We start from the raw sequence: 18,871 nt of genomic DNA, 5'->3' as shown, positions 1-18,871 counted from the left end.
ATAGAAAATCCAACTGCAGAAACGGCAGATTGTATCCTCACATATAAGGTTTTTCTGGGTGAGACGAGCAAAAAATCCAATGATTGTATGCCAAAACTGAGCCGCAGATAACGAAGCCCTCGTACTGGGAATGCTTGATAGATTATCCACGACACGGGAGATTGCTAGAGAATGCACAAATGCTGCAATCCTACAATGAAAAAGGAAGAACCACAAACTAAAGGAAAGTTATCAATTATAGAGAGGTCGGAATGGAGAGTACAGAGGTGTCTGTCCCTGTTGGGCAGGAAGAACACATGTAGACTTCAGCATTTTGAGAGCCTCTATCACATGAAGATGCCTCCATTAAGTCATCTCAATTTATGGGCCGAGCAGTTTCCTGCCCTTCTAGATGAATCAAGCATTCTTACCAAATAAAAGAATATAGAGCTCATCCAATGCAACAATATGAAAATATACAAATTATATACTTTCAAAGCATGGATACTGCTTCTCACACTCCCTCATTTTTGTATGTTACTTCTTCTTTCATTCCTCAATGCATTTAGCTGATATGAGAATTTCTAGAATTGAGCATCAATTTTACATAAATTACAGGAAGAAAGATTCCATCAATTATCTTTACATGATTAATTACATGAACTTGGAATATCTGGGTCATTCTTTGTTAGAAATTGCCTCTGGAAGTTTGAATGTGGGAGGCCTATCAGCACCCTTCCTTGAGTACTCCCTCCATCTTCGAGCTGCAGCAGCAGCTCTCTTTGCTCTTTCTTTCGCAGTTTCCTCTGCCAATAACCAAACCACGCCTATTTAAGATTCTATACCATAAGAGTGGAAAGCACTTCCCATGTAACGTGCAGAGAGTGTGTGTGTCTTAGAGAGAGAGAGAGAGAGAGAGAGAGAGAGAGAGAGAGAGAGAGAGACATAATGAGGGCATTCCTGAAGAAATGTTCTGAATCAGCCAATTCTGTAATAAAGTGGAATTCCGTAACAAACAAAATAACTATATTTCAATGCATGCTAATTTCTGCCACAAAGTCCACTATTGCATTAGAGTATCATACTTGAACTAATTTTTTAGCACAAAATGCATATCAGCTACGATTAGTATACACCATTCTTTATCAGATGATTTATACTCTTCATCCATCGGCAACGAGTCATGTTTCCCACAACCATTAAAGGCCAAAGGATCCAGAACTTGAATGTAATTTTTGAAAATTACACTCTTGATCATAATAGAAGTTTGTAATATCACAAAATTAAAACCTATGTCAGCAGATCGTGTCAGTTGTGACCATTGGCTTTTGGAAAGGATTTCCAAAAATGAAGTGAGCTATTACTTTCATGTAACGGAAAATCAACTATTGTTAACCATACCAAGAAAATGTAATAATCTATGGAATTAAGCTAGGAGGATCACATAATTTTGGAAAACAAATGGTGACTTCTACAAGTATTACTTAACTACAAATGCAGTGACTATCTAACCGATAAAAACATAAAAAAATGCAGGTGCTATGAATGTGATATCCTTTTGACAAATAGTTTTACCATTTTAATGTTATGGTATCTCAGGTAGTTTTGGTATCTTTTTATTTGATATCACCCTATGGTGTTTCTTATGTCATTATGTATAGTTAATGAAGTAGAAGCTCCAAAACTATGAATACTCCAAGGGTCACACACTGATTCACATCATTCTTCTTTCTCTGCTTTTATCATTCTTTTTTTTTTTTTTGGGGTGAATAAAAATACATATAAACAGCCCAGGTCAGGAGAAAAAGAAAAGAAGAAGAGGCGAACCGGGGGGGTGGGGGAGCCTAGACAGTCCAAAGAGAGGAGTCTAAGCCCTGGGTAACAAGAAGGAGCCTGTTCCTTGGGGCATTCATTTTAAGTTTCATAGGAAGCAAAAGGATTTTGGATTGACACCCTAAAGGTGGCTTGCAAATCTGATTGGATGATTGAGATTTCATGGTCCCATCTACGAAGGTTGTTTTCCAACCAAATATGAGAGATCATTGCCCTGATGATGATCTTGCCAATGGTATCACAAACAATGGACGAAAACCAGCTACACTCACGAATGGACTGGGACAATCACATCGCAGCCAGATTGAGGTGAGAGCAAGGGGGCAACAACAGAGGGAGAAGGGGCAAGAAAAGAAGCAATGGTAAGAGTATTCCATGTCTCTACAGGTAGACGATGCAGGTGGAAGAAACTTGGATGTGTCTAGGAATAAGACTTGGCTGGGGAGGCAATTGGAGAGCTCTCTTAAGGGGTGAAAGATTGGCAAGGAATGCAGGCTAGTAACCAGATGGGGTGGGCCCAAGGGAGTCCGTGATGTTCTAAGCAGAAGAGGTAGAGAAGGTGCTTGCCTGGGGAGAAATCCAAACTAATTTGTCATAGTGGGGAAAGGGAATAGGGAGGAGGGGAAAGAAGTCTAGATGAGGGGTTAAGAAGAGGATACAGGGGGAGACCAATTGCAATTGGAGAGGAATAGGAAAAGAGGAGTAACTTTGGGGATACTAAAAGAATAGACTCCTCTAAGACCTATGAGATAAAATAGGTTTTCACCAAAAAAAAAAAGAAGAAAAAACAGGTTACCTGGCTGCAACAAGGTCAGGCTGGGCTGGGCTTTTTCAAACCCAATCCCAGCCCTAAATACCAATAGATAAGCCTTCTAAACCTTGACCCTGAATTAGGGCCAAAGATCCTTGTCCCCTAACCCTAAGTCTTGACAGGCCAAGCATGTCCTTGTCCCGCCTTGATTGTCCGTGATGGGACCGGGACCGGACAGGTTGCCCTTGCCCTAGTCATGTCCCTATCCCTAGCCCTAGACTAGCAACTCTAATATAAAAAAATATCTTAATTGAATTGAAATGAGATGCCCAATAATGAAACTTCCCAAATTTAGAATAAAAAATAAAAAGAATTAAAAAAAGAAAAACTTCCAAGCTATTATTATTAAATCTAGTAGGATATTATATTTGTTGGTAGAAGGTATGGTATTATCTTAACTAGATGTATGAACCCCCAAAAAAAATAAAACAAAATCTTAACTAGACGTATAATAGAAAAATAGAACTTCTATAACTTACCTATATAAAATCTAAATTGTTTAGTATAAAAAAGTAAAGAAACGACATAACTTCCAATCTTTGTTTACCATCTATATCCTTGATAAATTTGATATCAATAACATCTTAATTATATGAACAATAAAAAATAAAAAAAAATCTTAATCTAACATGTTAAATTTGAACCATTTGATATATAAAAAATATAGAGAAGCAACAAAACTTCTAAAATGCCATTAAATCTTATATAAAAAATTAAAATAAAAAAATCTCAGCAAACTGAATAAAATGCCTAAACATATAAAACAACTCAAAACTCCATATTGTTTCCTAGTCATTAAACAATAAAACAATTTATAAATCTATATTGTTGCATGTACCACAAAAAATAAGGTTATAATTAGGGCCAAAATTAGGGATGGGTCAGGGCCGGGTGGGACAAACACTAATCCTAGGCCTCCCCTTGGCTCTAATCAAGGTCGGAATGTTTTAGCCTTGACCCACCCTCAGGGCCATAAGAGAGTTTCAGGGCCACCAGGGGAAAACTTGCACCCCTACCTTAAGGGTGCCAAAGGTCCAGCACAGAGATGCTAGTCCCATCTATAATGACGTAAGAAGTAGCCCATAAGGTCAAATATCAAAAGTTGAGGAGTTTACACCATACCATAAAGGTGTGGAGGAGAGCAAAGCAATTCTGATCCAACTCAAGTAATCAGGAGTAGACCCAATCAATCCACATGGAGTTTTGCTTGGAAGTGATCTTCCTAATCAATTTGAGGAGGCCTATAATGTCAAAATTTATAATCCCAATTGATTCCTAGGCCTCCTTCAGACATAGGTCTACAAATTGATGCTTAACTAATATGATGAAGGAATTTGAAGGATTATTGACCCTGCCAGAGGAAATAACCATCATGAGACATTCATCAATTTCCTATTTTTCTTAAGTTGGACCAAGAGTTTTAGGTTTCATGTAAGTGCTATGAAGATGATTGGCAAGACTGTGAGAACCAACCACAAGTGTAACATATCAAGACCACCACATATAATTGACCCTATTAAGCTGGACGGAGTTCATCTAAGAAGAGGGGGAGTCATGATCACATATAGCTGGAGCCTCCTTCACTACATACAATTAGGTTTAGAGCAAGATGCTTCTCAAACTTCTGCGGTATCGAGAGACACAATCACCCTTTATTTATATTAATAAATGGATACAAGAAAAGTAAAAATACCCAATGTGGGATATTACAACATAATACCCTAGGGACATTCTACCCTTATACCCAAAATTACAACAATAAAAGATCGACCATAGGTTACTAAACATTTCTTGGAGGGAACTTGGTGTCATGGAAAAGCAAGAAACGGACAATTGTGGCTTGAACCACTGAAGAATTAAGAGTACAAAACTATGGCACATGTCGCATGTGAGGTGATGTGGTGAGAAAGGAGTCAACTATGTAAAAGTGCATCTACTATGCATTTATGGCACGATAACTAGCATGCGATTCATGTTGCCTCAAATTCGTTGTTTCAAAGAACAAATATTAAAGAAGATAGTCACTTCGTTCAAGAAAAGCTACAACATAGATTAATTTCTCTTAGTCATGTTCATACAGGAGAACAACTTCTAGATATGTCTACAAAGTCTTTAGGAAGTGCTACAATGAATTATATTAGTAACAAGTTGTCCATGATCAAAATCTATGCTCCAGCTTGAGAAGAAGTCACAAAATAGTATTCACTGTTCTACTATCATGTAAGTTTTAGATAGTTCCTAATTTTGGTATTACCCTATACTGTTTTTTATGTCATAATATAGCTAATAAAGTGGGAGCACCAACATTATGCAGAAGATTCCAAGTCCAAGGTCACACAGTTTCATAAATACTCATTGTTCCCCCTCCACTTTTTTTTTTCTCTCCTCCCCTTTTTTTTTCTTTTTCTCTCGCCCTATTATTTACAATGGAAGCATTACACTAAATAGAACAAAAATACCTAGACCATGCTGACTTGCTGAGACGTACAAGAAATTCCCTGCTCCCATCTAATGGTTGGGAACCTATAACGCACTAAATAATACTAATGGGCCCAAAAACTCAAGGTCACTGAACCATATAAAGTTGTTTTGCATACAGCTTAAATAGGTGTTTCCTGGACGGACCTTTAACAGATTGTTAAGCATGTCATCCTTATGATCTACATAATAGTAGTACCGTGTGTCATAGAAACAAGTTAACGGAAAAAATATAAGCAGCATGAATCCCATGATAATAAGTAGGCACATTGGCTGTCGGGCCAAATTGCAAATTATGTGACTTAGAGCCCAAATAGCTCCTTGCACCTACCAACTGCATCACACAGACATCTGATCAAGGGCTTCTGTAGCATTTAACCAATGCAGGTCCCCTTCCATATTATTATCATTATTGTTAGGGATATGAGATATTATGATGTAGCAAGAAAACTCACTTAGATTATGACACTAATAAGTAGACCTAAAGCAACAACCAAACCACGATAGGGGGCTCCCCTATAGTATTACATCATAATCTCATATTCATCATTTCCCTAACAATTATCACTATTGTTACTACTATTTCCTTTTTTTCCCCCCCATAATACCTGTATTTTTATAATCTTTGGGTTTTCCCGTAAGGTCACTCCAGTATGATCCACGTTTACCCGAATCTTTCTGGTACATCATCCTTTGTTTAGCTTTCTCCTGCACCAAAAGTAAGAATACTTGAATCAATCACATGGACAGAGGTATGCTAGCATGGTCCATCTCTCTCTAGCTCAACAATATGCTTATGCGTGCACATGCATATAAGAGTTAAGAAATAATAATATGAGGTCCCACAGATTGCAATTACATTATAAGCAGCTGAGGCAATCGAAATAAATAAAGTAGAAAAAGACCAGTATCCTATGCAAAGGTATCTAATGCTATGATTTACAAAATCAGTTCATTCACAATCTTTCAACACCCAAAAAAAAATTTAAAAAGAAAGAAAGAAAGAAAAAAGAAGAAGAAAAGAATTAAGGAAACTAAATTTGCTTAACAGGGACAATGAAATACGAAAATTAACTTACCACTCATGGAGGAGCATTGCCAAATCTACCGATACAAATAAAAGTTGAATGATTCAAAGCATCTTTTCTGGGAAATGCAACTAATACTAAAATGGGAATATGATACATGCATTTGCACCATGTATACACCATATTAACTTCCTTGCATTTAAATCCATAACTTGTACAATGAAGATCTACCATGTGCTCTGTTCTACCTTTTAAATCTGTGAAGCAGTTGTACCATGAAAACACCTTGATAATATTCAGCATTTCTAAGTTGTTGGTATATATGTGTTTGAAGGGGGAAAAGAGTCTTGGGATTAGTGCCTCGCTTAGAGCTTTAAGGGGGTTTCTTACAGAGGAATTTCTTCCTTCTTTGATTAGAACTCTTGTATGCTGATACCTATAAATAAATTCCTGATGTTTGAGGCTTTCACAAGTTAATGGGAAGCCTCTTCGGCTGGTTAGCATCTTCATTCTTCTTGTCTCTGTTTTTCTTATTTTCTTAACATGAAATCAAAGCTGTGGTTATAAGATTTCCTCTAAATCCTAAGCCTGGTTTTGCGTCTAGTCAATACTCAATATTCCATTGAAGACTTATCCAAGCAATTTTAAAGGTCTAGTCTATTTTCAGTTAGGGGAAGCAGCACCTTATGTTGCTTCGCGGCAAATTATTTGAGGCTGGTTCATAAACCACAATGAAAAAACTAGGCCTCCTCATTCGGTTTCCATTGAAAACTTATCCAAGCAATTTTGAAGGTCTATAATATTTTGACTAGGGGAAGCAGCACCTATGCCACTATTTGGCAGATCTTTTGAGGCTGCCTCATAAACTACAATGAGAAACTAGGCCTCCTCTTCGGTTATTTGAAGATATAGCTTCTTGTCCTTTGGGGGAGGTTAGCATTGGTTATATTTCTGAAAACTTAATCTAGAGCAAATTGATACAAGTTTCCTGCCTACGGTTTTTTGCATCTTTTGGTTCTGAGTTTGTGAACATTATTGTTGACGATCGAATAGATTATTTTTAAGGACAAAAACTACATAAGTTTATCATCATAATATTAACCTCTCAGATCGACGTTTATTTTTCTTTCGAATTAGTTGCTCCTCTATCAATATTCTTAGAGTTGTTCTTTAACGACTGCTAGATTGAACCATATTAATATGTGATTATCTCTTATGGCTGAGGCAAAAACCAAATTAAATGAGGCCAAGACTACAGTAAGTGAAGTGGTGTCTTCAGCTTCTTGTTGTATAACTCAATGGAAATCGGAAAGGGCTACAAACTTTCATCAATGGAAAGAAAATTATTAAATCAGAATTAACTAGGCATGGGCAACAAAATCATCTATCACAAACCACTCCTAAAGACAGTAAATCATGGGAGGCAGTTGATGCTCGAATTTTATGACAGGTGTAAAAACTCAACAGAAAGAAACATTGTCAATTCAATTACCCATGTTGATTCTCAGGAATTAGAGTACTCAAAATTTCTGTATTTTGGAAGCAATAATCTTTCTCGCATCTATGTGTTATCACAAGAGTTTTATGGGGTTGATCTGAAGGGTCATCCTTGGACCCGCCATCTTGCTGATTTAAAAGAATATATGAGAAGTTAAATACTATTTTACCAATTACTTCTAATGTAATTGAGATGCAGAATCAGCAGGTACAACAAGCCGTTACAGTGTTTCTGTGGCCTTAGTAAAAAGTTTGACCCTATTCAATCCCAAATTCTTGGTGGAGACAAAGTGGCCACAATTTTTTGCATTTTTTTCCCATGTCCTTTGTGACGTAACCCGGGAGGACCCTGCCCTTCTTTCATGTGGCCGTCCAGAATGGCCGAATCTGAACAGGGGTAAATTGGTGATTTTTTCCTCTCTTTTGGGGTCCTAATGGACCCCATAAATTCATAGTACTATTAGGAGTCCATATCTACTTTTATTTTTTAATTAGAGTTAGTCTCTGATTAGTTATGGAAGAGTCCCAATCAAGTTGGGAGTCCTAGTTAGATAGCAAACTCCTTACTTGCACTCCACTTCCTACAAGGATTCTAATCCTACTCTTGTTATGTAATTTGAATCATCCTAGGATGCGTTATGTGAGAGTCCTTTAGTAGGGTGGGAGTCAAGTAGAAGTCTTTTTTTTATTTTGGTTTCTAAGTATGGAATCTTTAGAAGGTGAAAGAGATAAGAGGAAGGGAATCAAAGGGTCTTAAGGGGCTTGCAGCAAGGCTGCGACAGCTCTCGGACCCTTGCAAGAGGAGGCGATGACCCAAGAGGCTGTGGCTGGCTGACGGAAGGCCTGGAATGGCTGATCGACAATCTTAGAGGCTTCGCAAAGGGAGGTGATAGCTTCTAGGGCTGTCGCTGGGTGCAGGTAAGGTCATGGTTTCGTTCCACTGAGTACTGAAATGGCAAGATTTCGTTGAAATTTTGCGAGATCATTTCACTGAAATCTCATGAAATTTCATACTAGGGATGCAAGTGGGATTATAGAAAACTAAGCTGCAGAAATGACAAATAAGTCAAATTTATAATATATGGAAGTCTGATAACAGAGTTTGCACAACTCACCATACAAAGGAAATGGACAAAAACTAAAATCCTGATTGTGCATCATTAATAAGTCTAATTGATGCGAAAGAATGTTGAGAAGGATTTATAATAAAATGCTTGAAAATAAGAATAATGTGGAGTGTAGATTATGAAATATTAAAAAACTATTTTTCTTTGCGTACTGCAGCACCCATGAGAAAAACAGAGCCAAGAATGCTTCTAATCTTAATATTGCTTGGTCAAAATAAATCTGAAGCCTAAAATGAGAATACTTACCAAGACTTTAGACTGTCGCTTCTCCCACCTAGTGCTTGCCTGCAACATTATTAAAGGTGTCAGAGAAAAAGAAAGTCAATGCCAAAAGCAGAAAATATTTTATCCAGACAATGAAGTACAAGACAATAATATGCTATGTGTTACTTAAATCATCCTGTCTTGTACTCCATTTTCTGCTTGAGTTAAAGAATCAAATTTATCCTTGACCCCCCAAAAAAAAAGAATCAAAATTATCCAACCCCAACTAAGACGTGATGGCTTATCTAGACAACTGCAAATGACTATGAATGCTAAACAGTCCTCCTTTTGTGTTGTGTCTATCTGTATTTTACAGAAGGATCAGTCATTGATATTTTGGTGCCATTTCTGTAAGTGGAGAAAAGTGTTGGTTTTTTTTTTTTTTAACATATTTCCAGTCCACAGTAATTCTCAGCCATGGTCACTGTTTTCTGCTGACAGAAGTTGCTTTTCCTTGTATAGTAAGTTCAGATTGCCGATGTTGTAAGCATTTTGGCTGTTCGGAGAAACCATCTTCCCCACTGTTAAAAGTCCTACCTTCTTTTCTCATCAGTGTTAACTTTTTAACAGAACATTCTTTTAAACACATGAATAAAACGCAAACAACATCTAGATATGAAAATCAAGAAACATGATTGCTTCACCATTCTGAAAACATCCAATGAACCACCTCCCATTCCCGAAAGCATTATAGCAACCTGTCACATTAAACCAACATCGTAATTTTTAAGTCATACTATTAAAAGGACATAGTAGAATAAATAGTTGTTCCTTCCACTTGAACAGAACCAAAGAGCAAAATGTTCCTGTGCAACTTAGACCAGTAAAAAGCATTGTAGCAAGGTTTTAGACATGAAATGGTACACTACACGCAAAATAGTACCTCCCCTCTCTGGTCCAAGCAAAAGAAAAAGAGGTGCAGTTGATAAATTAATAACTAGGTTTCCTTAAATGGTGCATGCACATTCATTAAAAAACTTGAGATACAAATCTCAAACTCGCAACATTGGTCTTTATAAGCATGGAATCCAATGAAAACTAATTCACTTCTTTTTAAGGCCAACACTCAAGTCATCTTCTGCGGTATAATAGCTTAATGGGAGCGGATCAAGAATTGACAGCATAAACCAGGAAGTGTTAGAAACAATACCAGAAATAGAAAACCAGAATTAGCAACGTAGATCAAAAGAGAGGAATACGTGAGCGAGAAAAGAAAGAACAGCCCATACATGTAGAAGTCCTCTCAGCAAATTATATTAGGGTAAACAGATTAAAATACCACAAGGACAAGAATGCCCTTCAATGCTTGATGTAGAAGACTAATTAGCATGAACAAAGATCAACTAAAATAGACTACCACAAGGTTTGACAAGCATACACCTGCAGTATAACATACACATCTTTACTCTCCCCTCTAGCTGGAAGATACAAATCACTTGTGCCCAGTGTTTATGCATGATTTAACACTTCAGTGGAATCCACATTATGGGGGCTCCACCACAGATTGGATTAGATTTGAGTCTGCCTAGATTTTATTTTATTTCCTTAGCTTCTAGTGACTAAATTAGGGTATTACTCACTATTTTCTACTCTTTCTATTTTTATGTAGCTTGACTAGCAAGCAAAGCTTAGGGAGATTTGTTTCTTTTCCTTATCGTAGCTTGGGTATCAAAAAAGTCTATTTTAGGATAGTAATATTTGAAGGTATTTGAAGATCTTGTAGGCAAATTTGGGGCTATTTTGAAGATATCTCTAATATGGAAACTTTTTAATAATAAATACACTGCTGAGGGGGAGAACTGTATCTTGCACAACTCTACATTCCCTCCTTCTCCACCACTTCTTTTGTCTTCCTTCAGCTCTCTATTATTTCTAATTACTATAATTTTAATTTTGTTACATGGTATCAGAGCAGTGAGTACAAATCCAATTCTAAAATTACAAACATTACCAGTTTGAGAATTGTTTCAAGGTTTCCTTATTTGTGGTAATATCCTAGTTCATATGAGAAGGAGAACTAGGGTTTTGATGAAGATTGGTGAATTTACATGATGAATTCTGATCTGCACTGCCAAAGACCGTAGACTGTTGTTTTCCCTGGTAACCTGAAATTTTCTGCAATTGTTACTGCATTATGGTTGAGGTATTCCCTAACCTGTTGGGTTTTCTCTTCCAATTCTGCTGTAGTTTCTAGTTATTTTGTAAGTACTACTACTGCCATTGCCCAGATTGCTGCTGCCCCTGCTTCATCGAGCCTTTATGTTCTTGAAAGAAAAAAAAAATCTGTTGGTGCCATCCTGGATTCTATTGCAAGATATACTACTGCTGCCCCTGTTTTATTGAAGCTTTCTGCTCTGAAAAATTTCGGTGGATGTTGTACTGCCTTCCAATCACTTTCTATTACTGGTTTCAATTAATACAAGACTTATATCACGCCCCCATTTACTAGGACCAAGTGGAGCCCATGATACCTAAACCCTATTGGGAGACATGGCAGTTACTTCCTTTTTTTATCTCTCATCTTGGAAATAATGGAGACCATTATCACTACAGCGGAAACATTTATGCTAAAGAGAGGGCAAGTACAACTGCAGATTATCTGATGACAACTATCACAATATAGTTATACAAAGTCACAGTCTTCAATATTACAATACCATCTAATAGGATATTTCTATTATCTTGTACAAAACCTCAAAAGTATAAATATAACCCTTGGACTGAGATAAGCTAAACTACTGAACTCTAACAGGAGCTTGAGCTTTCAATCATTTTCTTAGATTGTAATATCCTTACCCTTGTCTGAGTTCGCCTGTCTGTACACAGTAAGGAGGGGGGGGGGGGGAATAAGCTAACTAGCCTAATGAATATTATAACACAACCATGCCACAATCATGACATAACATGAAAATCAAAGTTCTCACATATGCCAAAATAAAGCATTTCCTTTATGAAAAATATTTGCAACAAAACTCTTTGCAAAAAATACATATATAGAAAATATGTTCAACATACCTTTTTTTCAAGTTCTTTCACATATTTTCATCTCTGTTTCTTTGGCATTAATAGTCTTAAGCCTAGGCAACTCCAGAGGATGCACATTTCTCTTCCCATCGAAGTGGCCTCTTTCTCTTTACCACCGAAGTGGTATCTGTCTCTTACCACCCAAGTGGTTTCATTCTCTAGGTACAAGGCTATGTACACCTCGTAGAATACCATCATTGGCACAAACTTGGTCTTTCCACTTTACTTGGCCACAAGGGTTGTGCTCGTCAGCACTATGTCTTTTATTCCGTTTTAGTCTTGCAATTAACCTTTACATTTAATCATTTAAAATGCAAGAATAAAAATAAATGCATAAATAAATCCCTTGAACTACCAAATTATAGCCAAATCCTAAAACACATACTAGTATGCAATCATGCACAAAGTATGCAGATCAATCTTGTGCATAGTATGAAAAATCAATTGGACACATAGTATACGAATCAATCAAGGGCATAGTATGCAAATCAATTGGGCACACAGTGTGCGAATCAATCAAAGGCATAGTATGCAAATTAATCAGGGGTATAGCATGTGAATAAACCAAGCGCATACTATGTAAATCAATCAAGGGCATAGTATGTGAATCAATTAGGGGCATAGTATACGAATCAATGAGGCGCATAGTACGCAAATCAATCAGTACATAATAATCAAATACAGAATCCCACAAATAATATTGTGTAACCGAAATGTATATAATCTTGCAAGCGACCATAACATGAGTTGGTCATAATACTCACCTGTCTTCCCTTGACCAAATCCTTTCTCTGAAACCAAATGATTTTCGATTACTCAAGGTATTGGCAGGGAATCAAATGAAATTTTCTCTTTCTCTCTCCTTCTCTCTTCTTTTTCTTATCTTACTCTTTTCTCCCTCTTTTCTTTCTCCTCTTTTCTCTCTTGTCTTCTCTATCCTTGAAACGCAAAGGTTTCTCTATTCCTCTTATCTCTTTCGCTACTTAAAGAGCACAATTCTCCTTTGCCACAAAATACCAGTCCTATTTATGGTTGGTAGTAATAGGCCATCAAATTGCATATATTAACATTTTATAAATCTTTATTTAATAAAACATTAACACCACGCCTATCTTTTGTCTCTCTCTTCTCTGTCTTCTCTTGTTAATCTCAACCATAGGCTTTTTTACCAAACACCCCCACTGCCGATTATTATATATTTTAGAGTTTTTTACGCGTGGGTCCTCTTAGTAGAGCATAAACTAATGTTTGGTCTCCTTAGTGCAATAAATTACGTTTGGGTCCCATAGCAGCTAACATCGTCTTCCATCATTAAGTTTTTTCAAATTTCAAACCTAAAAGGACCAAAATACCCCTTATGTTGTTTAATGACTAAAATGACCTCACCTACATATCCTATTTTCATTCTTATACCATCAATCCTTATACCCAACCAAGAACTTTAAGCCTCTTAGTTTTACGTTTGAACAAGGTTTGAGTTTGATTAATGGGTTTCAAAGTGATTGATGCAACTCATAAGCATACACAACACATTTGGACCTTCAAACTTTTTGGGAGATCAAGATCTCAGTGACAAAAAGCAATCCAAGCAAAGTTGTTAGATCAGCTGGTCGGAATGAATCACCAAACTGTTTGTGTCAAATTTAAATCTAGGTTAGCAATTGGGCAAGCGTCCATGTCCAATTGATGGTGTTCAATACAAAACAGAGAGAGTTTTTCCCAGAAGAAAAGAAAGCATGGCAAACCGTCAAAGCATTTCCAACGATCTACAATAAGAATTTTCATTTTTCTTTCTTTCTTGATGAAAGTTAAGAATTCAATTCAGGTTGACGAGTCGAAATGTTTGTCAAGGAGAAGAAAGAAGATATAGAATCAATAAGAAGATGGATCTAAGCAATTAAGGGGAAAGTCACAAAACAAATCATAATATGTACGAGGTAGAAGTCTATTTCATTTAGGAAGGTGGGAAAAAGGGGGGATGAAAGAAAGATGCACATGATGGATATGATATCTTGACTTGAGAAGGATTTTGAGGTGTCGAAGTTTCAGTTTCATATGAGACAAACCCCTCCCCCATCTTTCCCTCTCTTGGCATGGTAGTCTCAACCTCCACCATACACCACTCACATTTGGTCGCTAGCTCATCAATGTACCTCTCTCTACCCAATTTCCAACAGCAACCAAATACTTGTCTTGCCTTTTTTCTTTTTTTGGTGGTGTATGCTTGTGAGTTGTGTCCCAATCAATCATCCAACTCTGAAGCCCATTAATCAAATCCAAACCTTGTTCGAACTTAAAACTAAGATGCTTCAAGTTCTTCTTAGGGTTTTCTACCCCAAAAAAAAAAGTTCTTTGGGTACTAACATTGATGGTATAAGAATAAAAATAAGACATGTAAGTGGGGTCAGTTTGATCATTAAACAACCTAAGGGGCATTTTGGTCATTTTAGGTTTGAAATTTGAAAAAAAAAAACTTAACGGTGGGAGACAGTGTTAGTTGTTATGGGACCCAGATGTAATTTATTACATTAAGGGGACCCAACATAAGTTTATGCTCTACAAAGAGGACCCACACGTAAAAAACTCTATATTTTATTAATTTCACTAAAATAAGGACTTCTCACATAATTTCATTTTCTCTCTTTCTCCTCCACCTCCAGATTTAGAAGGTTAGTATTTTACTTTGGGAAAGTGCCACCTCAAGCTTAAAATCATATAATATTGTACACATATATGGTATTATTAATTAACTAATCAATGGGTATTACCAAAAATTAAGAAATCAAAGGGCCTACCTTGTGGGCTTATGGGACCATTCTCATCTCTTACACGGGGCCCACTTAGGGGTCCAAGCATCATTAATTATTTAAACAGTCTAATTGAAAGAAAAAAATTACGGAATGGTACAATTACTCTATCTACTGAATCGACTTCAACTGTGTTATTCTTTTGGAAAAAAGTTCTGATTGTCATTACTCATAGCTGATTTTGACCAATAAGCACTACTATTATGTAGATGACTTGATGTCTTATATCACCAAATAAATAAGACCTTGTCTTACTACTACTATAACATTGTTGCTAGTTCAGTAACTTTCTCTGATTTAATTTGTTGTTATTTTGGATCTTTCGGATATACTACTGGTTATCTACTCTTCCTCTGATGCATTCACTACCTTAATCTTGGTTGGTGCTTCCCTTACTGATACACGATTTGTTGCTATTGTGTTAGAAGTAGTACTTTTTTTATTTCCCCATTTGAGTTTATGTTGGAGGTTCATATTTTTCTACTATAATAATGACTAAAGTTCTTGTATTTGGTTTCAAGTAATGTGCTTCATTCAATTACCCAAACAATTCCTTAGTAAAGACTTTCAGATGTTGGTAATTGGTTGTTATTTTTTGTCCACATGTAATACTACACTTGAGGGGGAAATTGGAGCTCTTTACCCACTTACTTGGTCGTCAGTAACCTACACTACCTTTTACCTACCTACTTGGTCCACAGGAACCCATACTGTTCTTTACCGACCTACTTAGTCTGAATAACCCATACTACCTTTTATCTATCTACTGGTCCGCAATAATCCATTATTTCCTTTCACCTACCTACTTGGTTAGTAATAACCCCTACTACCTTTTATCTACCTACTTGGTCCATGATAACCTATAATGTCTTTTATCTACTTACTTGGTCCGAAGTAACCCATACTACCTTTTATCTACCTATTTGGACCACAATAACTTACATTGCTTTTTACATATCTACTTGGTCCATAATAACCAATACCGCCTTTTACCTACCCCATACTTTCACCTACTACCTGCCTTCTTGCAAGAGCTTATGTGTGGACATTGGAACTACAACTTTCATCCATTCGTGAGGAGATTCCCCCCTACTACTAGCAATTATTTGAATAGTGCCTTCGATGCTACTATACTTATGGATTTTGTTCTTCTTCAGTACCAACAAATTGCTCCCATTATTGGGTGATTCATTCGACATGAAAGAATTAAAAGTTGTTTCTTTAAGATGTTGTCGATTATCTCCTGGTTGAAGTTCTCTTGGTGTTTAGCAGTTTCTACTCTTGCTACTTTTGTTCTAGATTCAAGCTTTTAATATATGATCACGTTATTTTAAGCTGGAGCCTTTGATATATATGCTACAACTTAAGGGGGAGTCTTAAAATCTGCATGATTTACCACTTCAATGGTAACCACATTATCTGAGATCCACCACGGATTGGATTCAATTCAATTCTCCTAGATTTTATCGTATTCCCTTAGCTCCCACTTATTAGATTAGGGTATTACTTTCTATTTTTATATAGCATGAATAGCAAACAATACTTGGGGAGATTTGTTTCTTTTCCTTATTGTTACTTGGGTATCAAGCAAATCAATTTTAGGATAGCTGTATTTGAAGGTTGTAAAAACTTGCATGAGATTCGGATACAGCTACAGTTGGATTGGAGATCTGGATTCTCTGGAGATTCTTTTTTCAGGTTTTCTATTTTTATGTGAACAAAATATTGAACTAAATATTCTGCAATATTTGTTTGTATTTTGAACACAATATTCTGTCATATTCTGTAATATTTGTTTCCTTTTCTGGTGGTCAGAATATCCTATCCTAGTAGATTGTAATTGAAGATTGCACCCTATAAATAAAGAGGCCTGCGACTCTGGGAAATCAATCCAGATTGCAGGGAGTAATGCTATTCCTGCTGGTTCTTCTTTTTCTTCTTCTTCTTCTTCTTCTTCCTCCTCTTCTTCTCCTCCTTCTTCTTCCTTGCTTTCCTTCTTCATTCTAGCATCTGGTTTTGATTCTTAGAGTCTATTTCTGACATGGTATCAGAGCTCTTGTAGTCAAACCAGTGTTTGTCAAATCAAGGTCTTCTGAGAAAGGTTCTGTTTCTTCTGTCTTCGTGCATAGCCACCCATTGCTGCAACTAATATGGTTTAGATCAGTTTTTTCACTCAATCTGATCTTTCTATATCTACAGCTTGTACTCAAGACCACAGAGCTTGGATCGACTTCAATTATACTACCCTATCTACCCATCTATTCTATATATTCTGCAGAAAATCATTGGTTATATGCTCTCCAAGTTCTGGGCTGCTGTTCTTTGTGATTCTAGGCTGCTGTTCATGTTCTAATTATGACTTCCACTACAGTGCTAGTACTAATTACACCGGGTGCATTTTCATTAAAGATCTATTTCAGTTTCCCATGTCGGGCATAACTGGCGAGTCCACCGTGCGACTACTGAATCTAAGGACCTTTAGAAGATAGTGTGAATGTACAGATCACATCCATTAAATTAAAAGTTAGTTCCAACTACTTATTATGGTCATAAGCTATTCGTGTCTATATTCTTGCAAGAGGAAAACTCAAATTTATTGAATCTGACCCCCTGTCGAGACTGACAAGTCCTATACAAGTTTGGCCCAAGAAGATGCTATCATTGAGAACTGGTTGTGGAATACCATGAGACCTAAAATAATTGCAAATGTTATGTTCCACAAAAAATCCAAGGAACATAGGAAGATTTGCAAGAAACATATTCCCAAGACAAGAATATGACACATATCTATAGCAATTACGAGAAATTATTTAAGTTTAAGCAGGCTGATAAAACACTCCAGGATTACTATAATTCTTTTAAAGGCATGATGGAAGAGTCAAATGTTTTTTAGCCTCTTTCTACTGATATTGAGAAGCTTCAAGCTTAAAGGAATAAATTTTTTGTGTCCAAGTTTCTTGCTGGTTTGAATCCTAAGCTAAAAGCAGTCAAAGAATCTCTCTTAGTTAGTGAGCGCGTTCCAAATCTCAATGATGCCTATTCCCGACTCCAGGGAATCGTATCATCTGAAGATACCTCTCATGGCAATGGTTCCAAAGGAGAAAGTTCAACTTTTACTTCTACTCGTGGTAGGCATCATGCTCATGGTTCAAGGGGAGCTAGTCGATCATCTGGTACTCATGATGGTCAACCAACAAACTAATCTACTTGCCAATGTAGCCATTGTGGCAAAACTGAATGCAGTAGATACTTTTTGGACTAAGCACAAGAGGCTAGAGTGGGCCAAGCAACTTGCCAATCATGTTGTATCTGATGGTGGTATGGAAACAGTGACATCTAATGATAATGCTATTGGGTCTTCCTCTGGGGAACTTCTAAGACTCTACGAGATGATGCGAGTCAAATAATTTGTTGCTTACAAAATATTGAAACAGCTGCCTCCACATCCACTAGTACTTCTGATGCAACCTGTTAAGTACCCAAATGGAGTGACTCAACAATGGAAGAAAGACACAAAGAAGTAATAAAAATAATGAACTTGGATTAAATGCTGAAACAGAACATAGCCTACTACCAGCAGTAGGAATACCTACGGCTACCCAAGAGCAATCGCCCTCTCCCTTATTTCCCTAATAACTCAAAAGCATACCAACTTACTCTACCTTCCCCCTATTAATAGTAATTACTTGCCTACAATATCCCTCCATAGAATCTCCCCAAATCTCAACCTATAAGGCAATCTGAATGCAATCTGATCTCAATCTGAATCGCAAGATCTCACAACCATTTCCTTCCCAATCTGAATGCAATATGAATCTGGAGATCTTTTCTTGATTAGATTGCGTGGATCCCCTTGCCACGCTTACGAGTGTAGACTCGTGACACAAGGGCTTATCACAACCCTTTCTTATGTAGGTAACCTAACCTTACTTATATATCCACCCCTTGGATCATCGATTTAGGGGCTTTTGTTCATATGACTAGTAAATCATCCCTGGTTAATTCATTCATTAAATCAACTAC

General features: G+C 36.8%; 1 protein-coding gene across 1 annotated transcript in view; it reads right to left on the bottom strand.

Annotated features, from left to right (window-relative positions):
- Positions 1-336: 336 nt before the first annotated feature.
- LOC149005082 (DNAJ heat shock N-terminal domain-containing protein) overlaps positions 337-18,871 on the bottom strand; it is a 41,814-nt gene continuing 23,279 nt past the window's right edge. Inside the window, exons 6-9 of the mRNA XM_089168131.1 lie at positions 9,662-9,715; positions 9,000-9,038; positions 5,710-5,809; positions 337-785 (exon numbers count right to left, since the gene is read on the bottom strand). Of these exons, the coding sequence (XP_089024257.1) occupies positions 658-785; positions 5,710-5,809; positions 9,000-9,038; positions 9,662-9,715 (321 nt within the window). The 3' untranslated portion in view covers positions 337-657. The remainder of the gene's footprint in view (positions 786-5,709; positions 5,810-8,999; positions 9,039-9,661; positions 9,716-18,871) is intronic.

The sequence above is a fragment of the Hakea prostrata genome, chromosome 9 (genome assembly GCF_041222555.1).
Source record: "Hakea prostrata isolate BN-2017 chromosome 9, UWA_Hpros_2, whole genome shotgun sequence".
Classification (NCBI taxonomy): Eukaryota; Viridiplantae; Streptophyta; class Magnoliopsida; order Proteales; family Proteaceae; genus Hakea; species Hakea prostrata.
Note: the sequence above shows the minus strand (reverse complement) of the source record. Positions and strands in the feature narration are given on the sequence as shown.